This window comes from Emys orbicularis, chromosome 25 (genome assembly GCF_028017835.1).
Source record: "Emys orbicularis isolate rEmyOrb1 chromosome 25, rEmyOrb1.hap1, whole genome shotgun sequence".
NCBI classification, from domain to species: domain Eukaryota; kingdom Metazoa; phylum Chordata; order Testudines; family Emydidae; genus Emys; species Emys orbicularis.
The window spans coordinates 1,735,061-1,756,859 of record NC_088707.1 but is presented as its reverse complement, the minus strand read 5'-3'; the positions used below and the strand labels follow the sequence as shown (position 1 = coordinate 1,756,859).

Below are 21,799 nucleotides of genomic sequence, written 5' to 3'. Positions count from 1 at the left end.
GTGCCACCATCTGACCTGATGAGCAGCCCCACAAGCCAGCTCTTTCCAAAGGCACAACATCCCTCCCAAGCAGGGCATCTGCCCGTCACCTGAGCCGCCTTTCTCCCGGAGAGCAGGAGAAAGCTCCGTGTACTGTGCTAAGAACAAAGCTCTGCATAGGGCCCAGCGGTCTCTCGCAGCAAGCGCCCGGGAGGCCTGCTTTACGGCCGTGGTGCTTCGACGCTGCTTGCCCCAGCCAGCTCTTCCCAACCGGCAACAATCACAGCTGTATCCCTCCAATCCCCGCCCCCTTCCTACTGGGCTAATTAGCCAGGTCCCCCCCGGCCCAGCCCAGAGATGGAGGGGGACAGGGGAATGGCATGTGCCTCGTGTCCAGGCCTGGGCCAAGCCAGCTCAGGAAGACGTTCGATGGGCTTGGATCAGATTCAGAGGATGAGCCCGGGGAAGGCGGCCCTGAGGAACGTGACAGATGTCACCTGCCTGCCTCCTAATGGGTTGAAGGGGTGAGAGGGTTTGAACTTGGCTTAGCAGCCACTTCAAATAGCAGAAGGCACTCGGGAGCGTTGGCAGCGAGAGGTGAGGTCGAAGGAGAGGACACGACGTACCCGAGAGCAAGGGATATTTGTACTCACTGCGCAGCACCTGCCTGCTGCCGCACAGTCACAGATTGCAGTTTGGCATCCAACTCCCAACCAAGACCCTGTGAGCGGGTGCCTGGTGCCCCGCTCCGCCCCGCGTGGCCCCTGACTGCAGAGCTCCGCGCCGGGAGGGGCCTGTGCCACGGGAAGGCCCTTGGAAACCGACCTGATCCTGGCAAAAAGTCATCTCATATTTTGCGCCCAAATACCAGCTTCTCAGAGATCCCCAAAGCCGGCGGCTCGCCTGGGCTGTTTGCTCGGCAGTGCTAAGTCACAGCTCAGGCACTGAACTCGCCACTGCAGGGCAGGGCTCTCTGCCGGGCCAGCCAACCGAGGCCGCATTCATTGGGTTCCCAGGCTCCTCCTTAACCCACGTCCTCCTACCGCTCTACCACCCGGTCACCAACCGTGCCATTCAGCCTGGCGGGGGGCGCTCGGGGTCAAGGCCAAGAGCAATTCTCTATCCACGGACCCGATCATATGCGCGCTGTACCAGAGGTTCTCACCTGCCCCTACTGTCAGCTCTGCTCCCATAGGATCTGTCCCATCCTCGTCCCAGGCCCTTGCTGAGTGCACGGACAGGAGGCACGGACAGGACCTGCCACCAGCCAGATGCTGCAGGGGAACAAAGACAAGAGTATCAGCGGGGAGGTGGCCAAGGCGCTCTCGCTCCATCTGCCAGGAGCTGTTGCAATAAGGAGGTTTCTCCCTCCAGCTGGGGCATAACTGGCTCGCTTGTCTGCTCGGCCCCGGACCGCACTGGATACGGACCCTGCACTGCCAGCCAGGGCAGTGGCTTTAGTGACCATCATAACACTTAGCTCCTGCTTTAGCTTTCAGTCTCTGCAAGCGTTACAGAGAGATGGGCAGGGCAGGGCTGGCCTGCCCATTTTACAGATGGGCAAATTCCTTCCCAGGCCACGTTCCCTACAGTCACACAGGGAGTCAGCAGCAGAACCGGGCCTGGAACCCAGGGGTCCTGACTCCCAGGCCCGCTCCCTATTCACCAGGCCTCCCTGCAGCCTAGCTGTAAACCAGCACAAGCAGCGCTTTGCCCCAGAGGCCAGTGGGTTTTACAACTGGGCGTCCAAGCTGTGCCCTGGCGTTGTGTGTTCCTGGCAAGTCACTAGCCATTGGCGGCCACGAGCTCATGACACTGCTAGCCAAGAGGCCCCCGCGCCCCAGTATTTGGGGTCCTGGGAGCCCGACAGGCTCTGCAAGGCTGTCATGGCACAAGGCAGGGGAGGGGCTGTGTCTGAGAGAGCAAGAGACCTGCAGGCACATGCAGCAGGACGGTAGCTGGGGAGGGGGAAGATCTCCTTCTCCTCACCCTCCGGGTTGTGCTTTGGCTGCCTAGAAAGCAACCAGCACAAATGTCTGCCCCACGGTGCCAGGAACAAAGAGCCCCCAGCCAGCACTTCTCTGCCCCAGAACTCAAAGCGCTTGGAGGTCAGCAAGCCAGGGGCAGAGCCAGGGATTAGAACCCAGGGCTCCTGAGAGCCATTAGGCCACGCTGCTGCCGTCCATTAATGGGCCTTGCTCTATACCAGTGCCAGGAGAACGGCCACGGAGGCCACATTCCTGAGCTGCACAGGGGCCACGGCCACAGAGCTCGAGACGCCACCGGCAGCGCTCGGGAGGTGGCAGAAGCCCCCGAATGGGGAGACCCCAGGGGTGCAGAGGGCAAGGTGAGGAGGGAACCCCGCCCTGGAGCGTGTGGGGCGGGAACTAGAGCGTAAATGACTCACCAGTGGGAACAGGCTCCGGCCGAGTGACTCCCTGCAGCCTCTGTGGCTCCCCTAGCGCTCGGGGCTGGGCTCAAAGGGCCCCATGCTGCTCACCAGCCCTGGGAGCAAGGCAGTGGCTAGAAATGCGCAGCCCCCCATAAACTAACCCCCCGGGCCCCAGGGGCTGTAACAGGGCTGGCGGGCAACAGAGGAAATCACAAGGGACTCTGGGAGCTGAGCCCCCCAACACTCCCCACAAGTCAGCGTTTGCAAGGGGCCCAGGCGCGCTTTCTAGGCCTGGGGGGAGCCGAAAGCCCGCCCCAAAAGCAGCTCTCACGGCTGTGTGACCCGGCGGGCGTTCCCGACCCCCCGCCGATACGGGGCAGTCACAGCCCCACAGGGCCAAGGTGTTTACCTGGAGGTCCTCACTTGGTCCCGGCTCCCGGCACAGCGGCCAAGAGGGCCACTGCATTGCCATCGGGATCCACGCACTGGGGTATCCACAGCAAACACCAAACCCTCCTGCTAGCCGGAGCGGGGTGCAGGCCCCAGGGCCCATCTGAGGGAGCCCGGGAGGGCAGCCGGGGCCGCCACCGCCAGGGCCTGCGAGGAGGCTGGGCGGCGTGGCCCAGGGCTGAGGGAAGCTGGAGCGGCCCCAGGAGGACGCTTACACAGCAGACACTGGATTAAGTGGGGCCTTGTCTGCTCCACCCCTGGCCGAGCTGGGACCAGAGCCCCACATGGCCGCCTCTGATCATTCAGTTTGCCACTTGCCTCTGAGAGCCCATCTCAGGCTCGCAGCCGGTCTGAGGGCCCAGCGGTAACCGGCCTTTCCCTTCACAGGCCCCCCAAGGGACAGAGACCCCCTACAGCCCCAGGCAGCCCAGCGCCCCCAGGCCGGCTCAGAGCCCTGAGAGAGGGGCTGAGCTCAGTGGCCAGACCTGGGCTTCCCTCTAGTGACTCTGGGAGGAAATGCAGGTCCCGGCTGCCAGGGCCTGGCTATCCAAGGGGTTTGTGCACCAGGCCAGCCTCCTGTGTAGATAGGCCAGACTGGCACGATTTACTGGCTGTAAGGGCACAGCAGCTGTGGGGGGTTTAAAGCGAATGTGCCGTGAGCTGCGAGGGGCAGTGGCTTAACAGGGGCAGCTGGGCTTTTTGTGGGACCTGCTGGAATCCAAGTTGTTTAGCTGGAAGTGACTGTGCCTGGGCATCCTGGCCTGCTTCGGGCTGATCTCGGAGCAGGCTCTGCCTCTTCCGTCAGGTCTGTCATACGCTGTGCAAGGGAAGGTGCTGGCCTGATGCAGTGATCTCTGGAGGGCTGGCGCCTCAGGCTGGCTCTGGGGGGATCTTTGCAGGGGTGCACTGCAGTCCCCTGCTGTGGGTGCACTAAGGGGAGTAAAACAGGCTTTAGGTTGGCCTGAAAACTAAGGCTAGGTCTTCACTACCTGCCTGAATCGGCGGGTAGAAATCGATCTCTCGGGGAACGAATTATCGCGTCTCGTCGGGACGCGACAATCGATCCCTGAATCGACGCTTGTACTCCACCAGTGCAGGTAGGAGTAAGCGCCGTCGACGGGGGAGCCGCAGAGGTCGATTTGCCGCCGTCCTCACAGCGGGGTAAGTCAGCTCGGATACGTCGAATTCAGCTACGCTATTCACGTAGCTGAATTTGCGTATCTTAAATCGACAGACCCCCCCCGCCCTTCCGCGTAGTGAAGACATAGCCTAAGGGCTTGGCTACAAAGGGAGTTATTCCAGTTTTAAGTCACTCCCTGTGTGAATGCTCTTACGCTGCAATAAAAGTGTCATTCCAAAAATGAATCCACTTCAGAAGTGGATTAAGCTAATTTGAAATAACTGTTTGTCTGCATAGGGAAATTAATTTGGAATACGCTAGGGTGTGAATGTAAAGTGGCTTAATTACCCCGATTAACTCCCTGTGTGGATGTTTTTATTCTGGAATAAGAGTGCCTTGTTCTGAATGAGTGGCTTAAATGAATAGTGGATTAAGTTAATTTGGAATAAAGCACTCTTAGGCTACATCTACACTACAGGGGGGAGTCGATTTAAGATACGCAAATTCAGCTACGCGAATAGCGTAGCTGAATTCGACGTATCAGATCCGACTTACCCTGTTGTGAGGACGGCGGCAAAATCGACTGCCGCGGCTCCCAGTCGACGGCGCTTACTCCCACCTCCGCTGGTGGAGTAAGCGCGTCGATTCGGGGATCGATTGTCGCGTCCTGATGAGACGCGATAAGTCGATCCCCAAGAGATCGATTTCTACCCGCCGATTCAGGCGGGTAGTGTAGACCTAGCCTTATTCCTGAACAAAAATGTCCACATGTGGCATTAACCAGGAACCGTTAATCCACTTTACGTCCTCACCCTACTTTATTCTGAATTAAGGTTCATGTGTAGACAAGCCCTGCTATGTTTCTCTAGCCAGACTCGCTCACTAACGACGGTCTCTAGTACAAGCCCTGCTCATTTCGGAAGCTGCCACACTCACAGCCCCTGCTGTGGGTGCCAGTCTAGGGCGGGGCATACCTGGAGGTAGCAGGGGCGGAGTCAGACATCCCTCCACCCAGGACACCTGAGCCTGCCTCGCCCTGGAGAAGTTATAAAGAACCAGCCAGCCACTGTGTCTCTGCTATTGCTACAGGCTGAGTGTGGGTCTGTGTCCCCTAACCTGAGCCTGCAGAGGTTACAAAACAAGCTTACTTTATATAGAGACAGTGCAGTTGGCTGAGTGATGCCAACATAGCGTCGCAGGAGCGGAAGGGACCTTGGGGGCTCATCTAGCCCAGTCCCCTCTAGCTGAAACACAAGTAGGAGAATGTACCAGCTGAGGGTTAACATTAAGCTCGGCTTGGCCATCAGCTTAAGCCTGGGAGTTAAAAGTTTGCCAGCATAAGCGTCAGGAGGAGTAAGTGACCTGGGGTGACGAGGTGGAGCGCTAAGAGCTGGGGCATGAACAAGTTACCACAAATCGTGAAATCTGAATAGCATTCTGGGGAGGTGGGGGGTTAAGTAATGTACCTTACTCTAAGTGCATTGACAATGTTAACGAATGTGTTGACACAAACAGCTCTATCACTAATCAGAACACCAATTATGGTTACCTAGAAGGCTCCATATGGACAACAGGTGGAGATTTAATTACATGTGGCCAGGGATGTTAATATGTAAACAAAGGAGTACAAAAACTGATGTAGGGATATTTACCAGTGGGACATAGGCGATTTATGGTGCCCTCCACTGCCTGTCTCTGTTTTCATTGCTCCATGAAGTTGTGAGTGTGTCAACTTTGTGGACAGTTTTATACTTTGTGTCCATTTATTGGCCCGTGTTTATCGTTTGCTTTGGCTTTTGATTAGAAGTTTTGGGTCTCCATGTGTCGCTAACCCATCTCAAACTCAGCCTGAATACGTTTTTCTCAGGTAGCCATTCGAGTCCCGAACCTGTTGTTTGTGATCAGTTTGATTTTGCAAGTTAAATCCATTCAGGGTTACACTGAGGGTGGGGCTGGCCCGCCCGGGAGAGGCTGATGCACTGAGGAGGAGAGGGCTTGCACAGCTGTCGTCTTGTAATGTTTAAAATAAATAACTGGGGCATGTGCAATGAGTTTGGTGGGGTCTCAGCTGAGTTCCCAGTGAAGAAACAAACCAATCCCATTAACTAAGACAACTCTTCCCCGGTGCTGATGGCTGCTGCAGCGTCTCTGCTGGCTGGCTGGGCCACGGAGCGGGGGCATGCGCCTTCCTCTAGCCCTCAGCCCCTTGGTGCAGTTACGCTCCCAGCAGCGCAGGGATCAGCTGTTCCAGCCAGATCGGATTCACTGGCTGCTTTGCTCAAGTGTTAAAATGGTAACATGGCGAATTAACTAAAAAGCAAAACATGAGATGCAGAAAAGCCAGGGGCTGTCCCGACGTGCCAGGAGCAAGGCTGCCTTTGCCCTAGCGACGCCAGATAACCTTGCTGAATATTTGCAGGCTGCCACTTCGGCTGGTTCTCAGACCTGCCTTGCTGCAGCTCCCACGTTGATCCTTTAATCTCCTGCCAGAGGGATCTGAGCGTCAGCTCTGAAATACCCCCTGGGGCAGGTTCAGAGCCCGGCCCGGCTGCTTCCTCCCTGTCAGGTGGACAAGCTGAGCTCAGGTGCGTTCTTCAGACCAGGTCCTAATCAGGCTGTTTGCTCTGCTCAGGGTTCGTGGGCAGAGACTCATGGGCCGGAGCTGCTCCGTGCCCGTGGTGTGCTGGATGTGCCACGCACATGGTCTGGAGATCAGCTGTTCTGAGGAGCTGTGAAGGCTGGAGCCCTGTTTCGTGGGACATGAGCGCATTGAGCGGGCTGGCGGGGGGGGATATGTGAGATGGCTCATGGACTCTGCCTTTCCTCGGGCCTCCAGCCTGCGCTCTTCTGCGCTAAGAGAAACTCGGCAAATACAAACACGGTCTGAGACCACATGCCTCTGCCAAGCTGTCCTGCAGTGGCTCAAGGGCGTGAGTGGCAGCCTGTTAGGAAGCAGCGCACCAACCCCTACCTGGCTGTGAGTGCCACGCTGAGATCTCACCCGTCAATTATCGCGTGTGAACTCCTCAGGCACCATAACAACCTAGCCACGGACTCACAGACAGTCCCCGGGGCACTCTGATCTGTCTGGCCACCCAGGTGGGCCTGCCTTTGTGAGAGATGGTCCCTTACACCAAGAATCACAGCAATATTCAGGTTACTCCCAATCCCGAAGGACCGTCCCTTACCCCAGGTTAAGTGCACCTCAGATCACACACCAAAGATGACATGTGTAACCAACCCTATACTAACCTATCTCAAGATTTATTCTATAGAAAAGGAAATCCGAGTTAGTCATACAGTTAAAGCAGGTAGACATAGGCACACAAATAAGTTCCAATCTTCAGTTTCAAAAAGTAACAGGAGCTTCTATGCCATGCAAGCTCTGTATGTCCCGCGGGGCTAAGCCAAGCCTTTTGCTTATGCCTAGCGATCCTTGTCCCATGCAAAGCAGCATAAAGATCCAGTTCCTCCTTGTTAGGGGTTTTTATTCCCTGCCCCTCTTCTGCTTGGAGTTGAAACTCAGCTGATGGGAGGAATTCACGGGCGAGACTCATCTTAATAGGGTGGGGGAGCGTAAACAACCAAGTCTTTTGTCCACTTGAATGTTCCGCTCTAGTCTGTCTGGTGTGGATGGGCCTTCCTTGTGGGCTGGCAGTAACACCTGCTGGCGGGGACCGGCACTTCACACTAATCGCGCTCTCCGGCCCTGTCTTTACACAGTCACAGAGGCTGACAGCGCAAATGCTCAGCGATTACCTTACAGTGTGGGACACAGAGTGTGACTGAGATCAACGCACGTGGCAACTCACAGCAATCCCATAAAGTCTAAGCACTAAGCACATGCTGATAATTCTACTACCTATTTTAACACCACTAACCCTCGGGGAGCCAGACTGGTGCCCGCCGTGGATTTGTCAGTGTTCAGTGGAGGCCTGGGGACCTGGGCATGAGCTGGCACCTGGCCTGCCAGCGTCACAGCCTCAAACCCCCAAGTGGCAGCGGGCTGCTTGGAGATCAGCGTGCAAAGCAACTCGCTGGCCACTCCCGACCGCATTGTGTGGGGTCTAGGGACTCCATGGGGCTTGTATTTCCTACCCAGCCAGAGCTGGCGCTAGGCATCAGCAGACTGAGCAATGGCGTAGGGCCCCGAGAGGCTCAAGGAGGCCCCCTATTGGCTCTATTATTATTATTTTCATAAGAACTTGCCTGTTTTCGTATTGGCTCCTCCCCTCTGGCTAAGCACGGGCGGCTGCACGGGCTGGCGGTTCGGACAGCAGAGGGGCTGGTGGCAGTTCTGCAAACCGATCACTCGACACGCACTCGGCTTCATGCAGCCGAGCAGGAAAAAACGTGGCTTCTGCGCATTGCGCAGAATCATTGCAAGCTGTGATCGAGATCGGGGGGGTGGGGGGGGGCTCCTGGACAGGGGCAGGTGGGAGAGATGTGTCCTGTCCTGTTCTTCACAGAACCACAAAGAAATGTACCTGCAACTCCCCCTAGAAGGGGCGCGGCATTATCCTTGTCTGACGGGTAGGGAAACTGAGGCACAGACAGGGCCGGCTCCAGGGTTTTTGCCGCCCCAAGCGGCGCAAAAAAAAAAAAAAAAAAGCCGTGATCGCGATCTGCGGCGACAATTCAGCGGAAGGTCCTTCGCTCCGAGCGGGAGTGAGGGACCGTCCGCCGAATTGCCGCGGAATAGGTGGACGTGCCGCCCCTCTCCGAAGTGGCCGCCCCAAGCACCTGCTTGGCAAGCTGGTGCCTGGAGTCGGCCCTGGGCACAGAGGCGGGACGAGACTTGTGTGAGATCAGCCAGTGAGTCAGCGGCGGAGCTGGGAACAGGACCCCGGTCTGTGATTTGGTCACAACACTCGGCTCCTTACCAGTGAGTGTTGAGGGGCAGGGCAGGGAGGATGGGGGAGTGTGTTAGATGCCTGGGGAGGGCAGGAGGGGTTTTATGGTCAATCCTGGGCTGAACAGTACAGCTGTTGGCTGGGGGTCAGATAACATGACCCCCACGGTCCCTTCTAACCCTGTGGGTCTATGGTTCCTTGCCCTGTTTGGCCGGGACACGTCAGTCCCATCACCAGACCACCTCCCAGCCCAGAGCCTGGTCTCTGGGGGTGGCAGTCCCCCTAGGTCCCAATCCTGCTCCTGATGCTGTGTGGGCCCAGAGGGGCCCAGCAGAGCAGAGAGGGGCAGGAGCGCAGGGGGGCCCATCTCCAGGGGGTCCTTACTCCTCCATTGGTCTATCTCTGCCCAGTGCCCGGGCGCTGCAGAGTGTATGGAGGAAAGACAGAGCCACACCTGGGCAAAGCAGGGTTAAAATGCTTCCACTGTGCCCAATGCTGATCTCTGGGAGGGGCGCTCCTGCCTACCATGCCAAGGGCTGGGCTAAGGCGCCCTATCGCCACGGGACGGTGCTTGGGGCTCGGCCAGGTGCTACATGTCCAGGTTCCTGCTGCAGTACTCCACGTAGTCAAACTCCTCGATGGTGAAAGTCACCCGGCTCCATTGCTTGGGCTGTTTGTTCCCGTCTGGCGTCGCCACCACGAAGTTTTTGATGGAGAGGATGGGCAGCGTCACGCTGCGGTAGATCATCTCCATGCCCCAGGCCTGCACGGACGGACGAGGGACACATCACCCGGACGGACAGGCAGGACCCACCGCAAATCGCCGGGACTAAACAGTCGCACATCTGGGCGACGGGACTTAGAATCTGATCCCAGAGCTGAACTGTACAAACATCTCCTACTTATATACAGGGGAGTGTATAGACCTTAACCACACATGCCCAGTCACACACAGACCGACACGTGCACGCAGACACATGCTCACAAACACTCACTCCCACATACACCCAAGCTCCAATGGCTGGAAGTTTAATGCAGAAAAACTCACACTGGAAATACGTCACCCATTCTGAAATGTGGATAATTTGCCATCGGAGCAGACCCCACTATTGCCAATTCCCGGGATTTAAAATTTGATGCTTTCCTTAAAGCCCCAGCTCTTGGAGTCATGTGATATGGGGGGGAATCTCAGCTTTCCCTTAAAATAAAAAGGAAGTTTCTAGCCCTCATGGCTGTGCAGAAAAGCTGGGGGAGGGGAGCTGTGACCCCTAAAGGCTCAGAAACCCCCTTTTTTAAAACCTCATGGGTTTTGAACGTTTGGGGCTGGCAGCCTGGGATCCCCAAGGGAGGTGTGGATTCTCCGTCACTCGGGCTCTGTACATGCAGACTGGGTGTATTTCCAGTTCGACCTCAGCGCCTGCTTACCCAGTAGGGGAGAGTCACCTGTGGGTGTCTCAGCCGCGTACCCACCTGGCCGCAGCTCGCACAGCTGATGCTGCCCCCTGGCTTCCAGTCCTTGAAGTTCCGGGGAATCTCCACGTTGTTGGACGTGGCATTGTAGTAAATCCTGCGGGAAATGCACCAAGAGCCGTTGCCATAAGGGGCGAAGCAGAGGGGGCGTGGGCCAAGAATGCCGGGCTCACGAGCGGAGCCAGCACGCAGCCACCTGGGGAGGGGAGCTCCCCGCCCACCACCCCGGAAGAGGGACAATCCCAGCCCCAAGCTGCTCCCTGGATCTGTCCCTGGAGCGGACGGGAAGGACCCCGGCCTGATGGGGCCCACAGACGTGTCTCTCCAGGCTCTTGCTAGGAGAGGCTGCGAAGCTGGTCCCGCAGGGAGTCCCAGCGCTGAGCGAGGGGCCAGCAGGGCTGCCAGGCCGGAGGCCTCCGCGCAGAAGGAGAGCGAGGTCTGAGGGCAGGGGGCTGGGGAACATCTACTACAGCATTACACATGCCTGCGCTAGCAACTGTCCCCAGTGGGTGCTGGTGCTGCTGCCCACCTCCCCTCCCAGCTCCGGCAGCCCACGTGACACAGAGCGAACGGCCGGGGGCCCCCGGGGCACATGGGCAGGGCTCCGCTCGCTCGGGTCCCCGGCCCCCAGTCCCGCCCTCACTTGAAGTCCGGGTTGACGTTGACATGGTGCATCTTCTCCACGGTGCGCAGGTCGCTGCCGTGGCACACGGCCATGTTGCAGTTTATGCAGTGGAGGCGGACGGCGTCCGGGTCATGCAGCTGCCGCTTCTGGTTGCCTTCAGCCTTCTTCACCTTCCGGCTAACGATGGCGCTTCGCTGCAGGGCTGTGATCTGGGGGAGGGGAGGGGCAGCTCAACGGAGGTGCGACAGGAACACAACCGCAAGGAGACACCCACAGACACGCAGCAAGAGGCACCACCAGCCCCCTCAACTCCGCTCTGTCCCCTCCCCAGCTGCTGCCATCCACCACCCTGTGGGGCGGGCACCTGGGGGCCTTAGCACAACACACAGGCTGTCTGAGCAGTGTGGCCGGGGTGGAGAACGGGGCCTGAGGCCCCAGCCAGCCCAGTGCACAGGGAACCCCGCTCTGTGCCATGGAGCATGGACACGGGTCAGGAGCTGCTGGCCCCCAGGGCTGTGCCCGAGCGCCGGCCCCTCACCGTGTCCCGGTACTCCTTCTCCGGCATGGCCTGCACCTCTTCGATGACTCTTTGCGTGAGCTCCTCCAAGGTCTCGTTCAGCCGCTCCCGCGACACCTCCTTGCTGTTGGCCTTGGCGAGGACGGAGTACAGACTGTTCTCGGCGCGGGCGCGGCCCCTGGCCTGTGCAAACAGGGACGCGCAGTCGGGTCACGCCTGGGGTCGGCTCAGGAAGGAGCCCCAGGGAAAGCGCCGGCAGAGCCCCTCCCGCCACCCCACTCAGGAGTGGGGGCATGGGAGGTCTGCAACGCCCCCCAGCGAGGGGGTTGGGTGAACGCTGAGCCTACGAGGTCCGGGTGGATTCGCCATCCCCTGGTACTGCTGGCAGATGGCACTCGGGATGGAAGGCCTCCTGGGCGCAGCCTCCTCAAGCGTGCCTTGACCCTGGCCTGCAGGGAGCCCCCAGAGAGGAGTGGGGAGTCTGGTCTCTGTGCCCCATGTGGTCCTGGCCTCGCCGCACAGCTCCCGCTCCTGAGCTCTGCATCAGCTCCATCGAGAGGGACCCGGCTGCGAGCGGCGCTCGGCAGGACTCCAGGGGGCCGGGGGCTGGGTGTGTGTCAGACAGACCCAGCTGGGTGGGCCTGGGACAGCCGGTTTCCCCCTGCACTGAGGAAGGCAGCGGCTCCCCCCACCCCATCCGGCCCAGCCTAGTGGTCGGTCCCTCGGAGCCAGGAGGGAGGGATCCGGGGAACAAGGGCAGAGCCTGGCCAGGCCCGGGGAGCGGCCGGCTACCTGCACCATGGCGATCTCGTTGGTCATCAGCCCGTAGCGAACCACGATGTTGCATTCTGGGATGTCCAGGCCCTCCTCAGCCACGCTGGTGGAGAAAAGCAGGTTGAGGTCTCCCTTGCGGAACAACTTGATCACGTCTTGCTGCTCGTTCTGGGAAGAGAGAAGGGACGGAGCTGTTGTTCCCACCCACCGTGGGCCTGGCCCGGCGCCGCCGGGATCCCAGGCCCGCAGCGATGCCAGGCAGGCCCCTAAACAATCACCCAGCCGCAGGGATCCCAGGCCCCCAGGCCCCTCTGCAATCACCCAGCCGCAGGGATCCCAGGCCCCCAGGCCCCTCTGCAATCACCCAGCCGCAGGGATCCCAGGCCCCCAGGCCCCTAAGCAATCACCCAGCCGCAGGGATCCCAGGCCCCCAGGCCCCTCTGCAATCACCCAGCCGCAGGGCGAAAGGACAACAGGGAACCTGGGACACAGAGCCCAAAGCTGCAACTCCGCATGGGGACTCCCCAGGACACAGCTCCAGGGCCCCCCGGCCACGACAGGGCGAGAATCACACAGATTAAAGCTACTGACTCGTCCCTCCCCTCCCAAGTGTGAGGGGACAGGTCCCCCACGCTTCCTTCTGCTCACCCAGTGGGGTGGGGTGGGGCAGGAGAGGCTCCAGGGGGAGGGCCTAGTGGTTAGAACAGAGGAGGGGGCAGGAGTCAGGACTCCTGGGTTCTTTTCCCCTGTAGAACCAATGTGAATGAAATTGTTTTTAGTTATTCACTGTACCATTGTAACTTCTGTTCACCATTTCATTACACTTGCCATTTTGCCTACATTGTAACATTGCAACTTTTGTGCAATATTGTAACTCAAAACCCATTTTAAAATGCTGACTCCATTTTGTAGAAGGCTTGTGCTGCAGCCTCCATTTTTGCAAGCCAGACTGTAATTGTATTAGTCTAGTTGAGATGTGTGAATGAGGGATGCATGGGTGATAGAATCAACCTCCAGCACCAGCCCGTCCTGATGAGATAAAGTTCAAATACCAACGGCTGAAGAACTAGACAACAGCCCTAACTCAAGCAAGAAGCATCCACCCTAAAAAGAAAAAAACAACAGAAGGAAGATCAAAGCCAGGTCCCAGGCTGACAGTCACGCCTGCAATTGACGGGTGATCAAGCACCAAACCCAGAGGCGGCGTGACACAGCGAGACCTAGAGACTTTGAATCCAAAAAAAAGCCTATAAAAAAGGAAGGGTGAGATGAGAGACTTTGGGTAATGTTCTGCTATCAACATCAAGGAGCATCGGTGCGTGCCCGACAGAGACCCAGCTCCTCCTCGGGCTCAGCCTTCCTGGCCAGTTAGCTGCCACGAGCTCCGATCCCAAGCTGCGAACTCAAACTACAATCAGGACCGGTAACTATCCAGCAGCTGCAGAACATTTTGGTGTGTGTGTGTGTGTGTGTGTGTGTGTGTGAGTGTATGTGTATAAGCATTAAGGTATTTGCTAATAGTTACAGGTTAATAATAGATGTGGCATCTTTATCTTGTCCCCTTTAATAAGATCCTGCTAGTTTTTATTGGTACAACACCCCACTCTTGGAGGGGAGGAGATTCCAGGGTTCTCTTCTCCCAGCTGCGTTCTAGTGGGGTAGAGCTTGGGGGTCAGGACGCCTGGGTTCTCTTCCCAGCTCTGTCACCAGCCTGGGGAGCACGGCACTTCCTTCTTTGGGCCTCAGTTTCTCGCTCTTTCCCCTGGCCTCTCTCAAGAGTGGGGGGGTGTGCAAAGCACCTGGAGCTCCTGGGCTGAGAAGAGCCGTGCAGGGCACAGCTGCCTTCAGCACCGTCTGCCCCCTCCCTCCCTCCCTCGCACACCCACCTGGGTCATGTGCTTGGTCTGGTTGCTGTAGCCGGCTCCAGTCAGGACAGCTGCCTTAATGTCCAGCCTTGCCAGCTTTGCGTTCTCCTGGCTCCACTTGTGCAGGGCGTGGGCGCTCTGGCGCGTCTTGGTGAAGATGATGCCGCGGGAGCGGTCCAGGGTCCGGAACTGCTCCTGGAGGATGTCCTCCAGCTTGCTCAGCTTGGGGTTCTCGTAGCGCGGGTCGCTGGCCAGAGCCAGCAGGGCTGCCTTGATCTCTGCAACGGAGCGTGCAGGCAGGTGAGAGCGGCAGCTCTGAGCCAGCGAGCCCCAGGGCTACTTTACAGCACATGCACCCTGGCCCAGGATTCAAACCCAGGGCCTGCAGCGCTAAGAACACACACTTCTACTGCTGAAGTGAAAGGAGTGACTCTATTAGCTGCAGCTGTAGGCTCTTATCCGCTCCTGGGGACCAGCCCCCTCCCCATGGGTTACATTCATCCTAACGTTTCTCAAGGGGCTCGTCACACGTAATGTACGTCTGGCAGCGAGTCCTCCCGGAGAGAGGTCCCATAAGCCCAGCACTGCGAGGGGCAGCATGGCCTAGTGGTTGGGACACTGACCTGGGAGTCAGGACACATGGGGTCTGCCACTGGCCTGCCTGGGCAGGTACCTGGGCAGGGTTCTCTGGCCTGCCCTATGCAGGAGGCCAGCCTAGATGAGCACATTGGGCCTTGCTGACCCCTCCCCTTGCTTTGTTATGGGCTACAACCCCCCTCCCTCCCCCCGTATCCTGCTTCCAGCCCTTACCCTCGAAGGTGCTGACGAGGAAGCGCTCTGTGGGGTCCTGCAGAACCTTGGTGGCCTTTTCCAGCTGGTAGAACTCGTCCAGGGCGTTGAAGGCATCGATCATGCGCACCGTGTCATTGATCAGCAGCGCGTCGTTGTACTTCCGCAGGTGCAGGGCGCACGTGCGCGTCTTACGGCAGAACGACTGGGCTCCTGGAACAAAACCACTGTAGCAACCACTGAGAGCCAATCCCCCAGCACGGCGCCTTGGGCAGTCACTGAGAGCGGGGCCAGTGTGGGGACTGGGCTCCGGACTCCTGGGTTCTATTCCGGCTCCAGGAAGGGGGTATCTAGTGTTAGAGCAGGGGGGGGCTGGGAGCCAGGATGCCTGGGTTCTATTCCGGCTCCGGGAGGGGGGTATCTAGTGTTAGAGCAGGGGAGGCTGGGAGCCCGGACTCCTGGGTTCTATTCCGGCTCCGGGAGGGGGGTATCTAGTGTTAGAGCAGGGGAGGCTGGGAGCCCGGACTCCTGGGTTCTATTCCGGCTCCGGGAAGAAAGCATGTGTCAAAGGCCCATTACACAGCGAGGAGGAAAAGGCAATAACAGAAAATGCCACAATGGTGACTGTTGTTACTGCGCTGTATAACCTGGCTCAGTCCCGCACAGCAGCCAGGGCGCGGGATCAGAGGCCCCAGGCTATCCCACGGGAGGGGCGGGGTAATTCCTTCCCCAGATCGCTTTGCACCTCGGCGCATGAGGCTGCACAATCCTTGGGATCAGATTCATGGCTTGAGTCACTGCAGGCACCATTCCGCACAAAAACCCTACAGGGCTATTAGCTTCCCTCCCACCCTGCAGCAGGAAGTCCCACAGCTAAGGGACATGCTGCAGGCAGCATTCTGCCCTCTCGCAGGCACTGTCATTGGGTGCCCGTTCTGGAGCCCAGGTGGTTTATCTAGGCCATTTGTGTGTAGATACAGTAACGCCTGGAGGGATCCCATTGTGCTGGGCACCCCGTGGACATGTAATAAGAGACCAGCCCTGCCCCCAAGAGCGCTCAGTCGAAAGAGGCAACACAAAGGGAGGATCGTTATCGCCATTTTACAGGTGGGGAAACTGAGGCACAGAGCAATGAACTGACTTGCCCAAGGCCAGGCGGAGCTGGGAATTGAATCCAATCCAATGCCTGAGCCACAAGCTCAACCTTCCTCCCCCTGATTAGCTCTAGATTTCTCCCAACCCCCGTTAACCCCTCCCCTGCGCTGGCACACAGCCCCTCACCTTCCTTCCCCAGCTCGACAATGCGCTGCTCGTAGCTCTGGGTGCCGAAGTCCCGCGGGAGGCCGCGAACGTCCAGGTACTGGTGGATGTGGGCCATGGTCTCCTTCAGCTTCCGGCCCAAGGGATCCTGGGGAGCAGAGCGAGGCAGGGAGGGCTCAGAGTCTCGAGGGGAAGGCTGCTGCCCGTGGCACGCCCCGAGGGCACGGTGCAAGCCGGGTCGGGTCGCAGGCTGGGAGCACAGGGGACCCAGCTGATTATGGGGTGGGCTCGGCTACCCCTCCCCACCTCCCAGGCCCTGAGCTAAGCAGAGCTGACTGAGGGGTTTAAACCCTCAAGGGCTGTCGCTGGTCTCCCCTGCAGTGGGGTCTCTCTCTTCTCCCCTGGGGTCTGTGCCCATGTGCAGCCCCGGCGGCTCTGAGAGCCCTTTACCTGCGGCCTCTCGTAGGACACGTCGTACTGCTTCCTGGGATGAGGGACTTGAGCCTGCAGGTGGACACGGTGCTTCTGAGACGACATGATTTTGGCGGTGTCCAGGTTGGCGCAGATCTAAAAGGGTTAAACACCCCCCCCGAGCCATATGAGCCACATGCCATGGACGCACTGAGCTGGGAAGGTCCCAGTCAATGGGGGGGGGGGGTATCCCAGATGTACCCAGGCAGGGGTACCATCAGCATGGGCACATCTGGCACCAGCAGCCACTCCCCGCCCCCCACACACACACCCTAGGGACGTCTCCTGACAGACGCCAGGGGGAACAACACTGCAGCTCCGTGACCCATGTGGCTGCCGTGGCTAGACTCTCAGGTGTGTCAGGCGACCAGAAGCCGAGGAGATGGGCTCCCTTGGCAGACAGTTTGCGCGGCCCCAATTCCTGCTCCAAGGGCCTTTTCCAGCAGCCAAAAGACAAGCCTGGTGCAATCTCAGGGAGGTTCAGCAGTTCCTGGGCCACTGGGGTGGCAGCCAGCCACGTCCCCCGCTTAGCTGGGATGGGGGGGCGTGAGGAACACTCCGCTCACCTGCAGGATGTGCTGCTTGGCCCCCTGGACACTGGTGGCCCCCCCGGTGCCGGGCGAGGCGGTGAGGCCCAGGATCTGCGGCAGCTTCCGCTGGCCTGTCAGCTTGCGCTCCAGGTAATCCTCCATGATCTGGTTGTAGACGCCGTCTTTGTGGGTGTGGTGGCATTCGTCAATCACCAGCAGGGAGAAATCTGCCCAGGGAGATGGGGCTGAGCCAAGCTGAGGGCCCCGGAGCGAGGCTGACAGGGCGGGGGGGAGAAGCTCCGGAAGGAGGGGAAGTGACTAGGGTGCTAGCTGGGGGCCCGGGGTCAGTTCCCAGCTTTGCCACAGACTCCCCGGGGTGCCTTGGGAGGATTTCGAGGGGACCATGTGGGCAGGTGGACAGAGCGGGGGTCTGCAATGCAAGGTGACCAGCAACTGCCGGGGGCAGGGGGAATGACACTGTCTTTTCTGCCTCCCATGGACTCCAGCTCAAATGTGCGCAGTTTACAAAACGCCGGCACTAGCCCTTCTGCCTCTCGATCTCCAAGGCAAGGCAGCCTCCCTGTCCCCACTGTATCAACAGGCCACCCAGGGCTCTGTCCAGGGACCAGCCCTTTTCCCTCACTCCCACCATCTCCATCCCCCAGGAGCTGAGAGTCAAGCTGGGTTTTCTCGCTGGCTTGTGCACGCTCAGCAGTAACCAAAGGCCAGATCCTCAGCTGGTGTCAATCGGAATTGACATGGGCACAGCCGATTGACACGAGCTGGGGATCCGGCCCTGAGATCCAAGCCCCACGTGGGCCGGCTCCCAGCTGGCCGGGCTCCTACCGTTCAGCTCCACGTGCATGTCCTCGTCCTGGCTGGTCAGGGCGTTCTGCAGGATCTTCGCCGTGCAGATCATCACGTCGCTCAGCTTCACCTCCTTGGAGAAGAAGAATTTCTGGTCGCTGTCGCTGCTGATGGGCGTGACCCGGAAGCGATCCTGCAGCGCCTGGAATTCCTGCGTGTAGTGCTGGGCCACCAGGTGCACCTGGCCACCCAACACGCAAGAGACGCCCTGTGAGGCTTGTGTGCTGAGCAACATCAGCCGAGAACCGCCCCCGAGCTAAGGGTGGGGCGGAGAACAGGGCCTGGGGAGAGCCCTGGCCGCTGAGCTGAGCAACCTCCCATGGACAACAGAGGCAAAGCAGCACAGCCCCCTGCCCAGCCCGAGCCAGCCACACCCTGCCTGTCTAGGGGGCTCCAGCGTAGAGCAGGCGTTTGGGGACCCTCCCTCCTTAGCATGGGTCATTGGCAGGTTTTGAACCCAGGACCTTCAGCACAACTAACAGGGTAATGCCATTAGCTAGCAGCAGTAGTAGGCTGTTATCCTCTCACATGGACCAGCTATGCAGAGAGCACAGCACACAGTGCTGGGGTGCCATGGGGGAGGATGGGCGGTCACGAGGCCTGGCGCTGGCCATGCTGGGACTGAGCCAGCTCTCGGCGGCCTGGGCAGAGGGCGAGGTGGGCATGTTTTGCCCGCTTGCTTTCCCACCCCCTGCGTGAACACAGCTCCCCCACCTGGCGTCAAGTCCGCCCCCTTGAGACCGTGAGGCCAGCCTGATGCGGGTGACTAGCCCGACTGCCCGCTGCCCCCGCAGCCATGCCTGGCACATGGCGACGACCCAGAGAACGTGGGGACTCGGCCACAGTTCCTCCGTAGCACGTCTGTGTGCAAAGACCTGAAGGCCTGGGGTGGGGGCGGTTCCTCACTCTGGCTGGTCCCTCTCCGGCTGCAGCCCCAGCACGTCCGGCGTCCCCATCATGTCTGGCCGGGGACAGGCCGAGGGGAGCGCCTTGCAGGCCAGGCTGGGAGAATCAGCCCCACCCCGGCGTGAGCCATTCCCCCCCCCCCACCAGTGCAACTCCGGTCTCACCCTGTTCACCAGCACGGCCACCTTGGCCCGCTCCCGGGTCTCCAGGTGCCTCTTGCACACGTAGGCCGCTGCCCGGGTCTTCCCTGCCCCCGTGGGCAGCCAGATGATGATGTTCTCGCCCTCCAGGGCAGGCAGGATCACCTCCCACTGGTAGTCACGCAGCTCCATGCGGGCGGGCGCTGGGCACCTGCAGGAAGCACCGGGCCAGTGTGAAGGGGGCAAAGCTGGTATCAGCATGGACCAAGCAAGAGGGACTAGCCCCCTGCCCTGCCCTCCAACCCCTCCCCCTCTCCACCCCTTGCCCTGCCCTCCAACCCCTCCCCCTCTACATCCCTTGCCCAGCCCCCAATCTGACCCCCTACCCCATTTCCCAACCCCTTCCTGGGCTTCCAGCCTACCTCTCTCCACCCCCTGCCCTGCCCTCCAACCCCTCCCCCTCTCCAGTCCCTGCCCTGCCCTCCAACCAGGGCCGGCTCTGGCTTTTTGGCCGCCCCAAGCAAAAAAAAACGGGGCGGCCAGAACGGCAAAGCAAAAAAAAAAAAAAAAACCTGCGGCGCGGCCGGAGCGCAGGTGCAGGGGGACTGGCTGGGGGGGCGGAGGGGGAGGGAGCAGGCGGGAGAGAGAGAGAAGGGGGTGGCCAGGGCTACAGCAGGGGCGCTGCCACGCGGCCCCTCCCGCTGCGCCGCCTCCTGCCGCCTGCCACAAGGGCTCCGCTCCGGTCGGCGGGGAGGGAAGGAAGAAGACTGCCCTGCAGGGCGCTCTGGTTCTCCGCGCCGCTGCCCCCTGCAGGGCGCTCTGGTTCTCCGCGCCGCCGCCCCCTACAGGGCGCTCTGGTTCTCCGCGCCGCCGCCCCCTGCAGGGCGCTCTGGTTCTCCACGCCGCTGCCCCCTACAGGGCGCTCTGGTTCTCCGCGCCGCTGCCCCCTACAGGGCGCTCTGGTTCTCCGCGCCGCCGCCCCCTGCAGGGCGCTCTGGTTCTCCACGCCGCTGCCCCCTACAGGGCGCTCTGGTTCTCCGCGCCGCTGCCCCCTACAGGGCGCTCTGGTTCTCCGCGCCGCTGCCCCCTGCAGGGCGCTCTGGTTCTCCGCACCGCCGCCCCCTACAGGGCGGCCGGAGCAGAACAAGAACCAAAAAAAAAAAAAAAAAGCGGCCGTGCCGCCCTAGGATTGGGCAGAACGCCGCCTCGAACAATCTGCCGCCCCAAGCACCAGCTTGCTCAGCTGGTGCCTAGAACCAGCCCTGCCTCCAACCCCTCCCCCTCTCCACCCCCTGCCCAGCCCCCAATCTGACCCCCTTCCCCATTTCCCAACCCCTTCCTGGGCTTCCAACCTACACCTCTCTCCACCCCCTGCCCTGCCCTCCAACCCCTCCCCCTCTCCACCCCCTGCCCAGCCCCCAATCTGACGCCCTTCCCCATTTCCCAACCCCTTCCTGGGCTTCCAACCTACACCTCTCTCCACCCCCTGCCCTGCCCCCAATCCATCATCCCCCCACATCTTCCATCCCCTCTCCTGGCCTCATCCAATCTCCCCCCTCCCCCCCGCCTGGCAGCCCCAGCTCCCTGCAGGCAGAGACCGGTCAGGTCAGACAGGAGCCTGGGCCACTGAGTCACCCACCGCCCAGCGCCGCCCCCAGCCCCGCACCGTAGAACCCTGCACCCGCAGGGTTAGCTCGTCTGGCCCCCCAGCGCCCATGAGCCCAGGCGGCCCCAGGGCACCCCCAGGCGGAGGGCAAGGGCAGGGGTGGGTGGCAGAAGCAGGCGGGCACTTCTCGCCCAGCAGCGCCCCTCTCCGCCCAGAATCACCCCGCTGGCAAACGGACCCGGGCGAGTCGCCTGCTCCCCCGTGGCCTGGCAGCTGCTGCCTCTGCCAGGGGATCTGCCCACCCCACCCGAGACCCCCAGAGCCTGAAAGCAAAACCCTTCGGGGGGCCCAGCCAGGGGGCTCCCAGCAGCTCCACTCCCTGGAGCCTGGCCGCCCACCTCCTGCCAGCTGCGGCTCCGGGCTGGGGTGCTGGAACTGGGGGGGCTGGGAGGGGCTGCAGCACCCCCCCCCCCCCCCCGGCTTGAAGTGGTTTCCATTATTTCCAGGGTTTAGTTTGGCTCAATGGCTCTTAGCACCCCCCCACACACACACACACACATTATTCCAGCCCCCCTGCGCCAGGCACGTTTAACCCCAATGACACTGACCTGGATCCGCGGACCGAGACACGAGCCCAGCGCAGGGCTCGGCTACACCACAGTGAATCCGCGGTCGGTCGCTGCACCGGCTGGAGTCCCCCTCGGGGATCCCTCAGCCAAGCTGTCATAGACAGAAATCGAAACTGAATCCAGTGCTAGACACAGAAACCAGGGCAGCCCCACCCCGAGCTCAGCCCCCAGGCAGGGCCTGCCCCCGCTAGCCCCAGGAGCAGACGGTCCAGCAATTTCCTGGGGGCCTGGCATTAAAAAAGCAAAGTGAATGGTGGGACTCATTAGGAAAGGGATCGATAATAAGCCAGAAAATATCATACTGCCTCTGTATAAATCCAGGGTACACCCCCCCCTTCAATAGTGCTGCAGACGTGGTCGCCCCAGCTCCAAAAAACAGAGCTATTGGGATTGGAAAAGGGTCAAAGAAGGGCAACAAAAATAATGAAGGGTCTGGAACGGCTGCCATCTGAGGAGAGATTAATCAGACTGGGACTGTTCAGCTTGGAAAAGAGACGACTAAGGGGGAGATGATAGAGGTCTATCCAATCATGACTGGTGTGGAGACGGTAAATAA

General features: G+C 60.1%; 1 protein-coding gene across 1 annotated transcript; it reads right to left on the bottom strand.

Moving 5' to 3' along the window:
* Window positions 1-8,631: 8,631 nt before the first annotated feature.
* Window positions 8,632-21,303, bottom strand: DHX58 (DExH-box helicase 58). The gene is made up of 13 exons (XM_065422511.1): window positions 21,223-21,303; window positions 19,033-19,219; window positions 17,942-18,143; window positions 17,132-17,322; window positions 16,545-16,661; window positions 16,116-16,242; window positions 14,856-15,047; window positions 14,067-14,323; window positions 12,199-12,348; window positions 11,428-11,589; window positions 10,908-11,098; window positions 10,265-10,361; window positions 8,632-9,557 (listed from the first exon to the last, which is right to left on the bottom strand). Exons 2-13 carry the CDS (start codon window positions 19,198-19,200, stop codon window positions 9,384-9,386), a joined length of 2,028 nt encoding a protein of 675 aa, XP_065278583.1. The 5' UTR covers window positions 19,201-19,219; window positions 21,223-21,303; the 3' UTR covers window positions 8,632-9,383.
* Window positions 21,304-21,799: the final 496 nt, after the last annotated feature.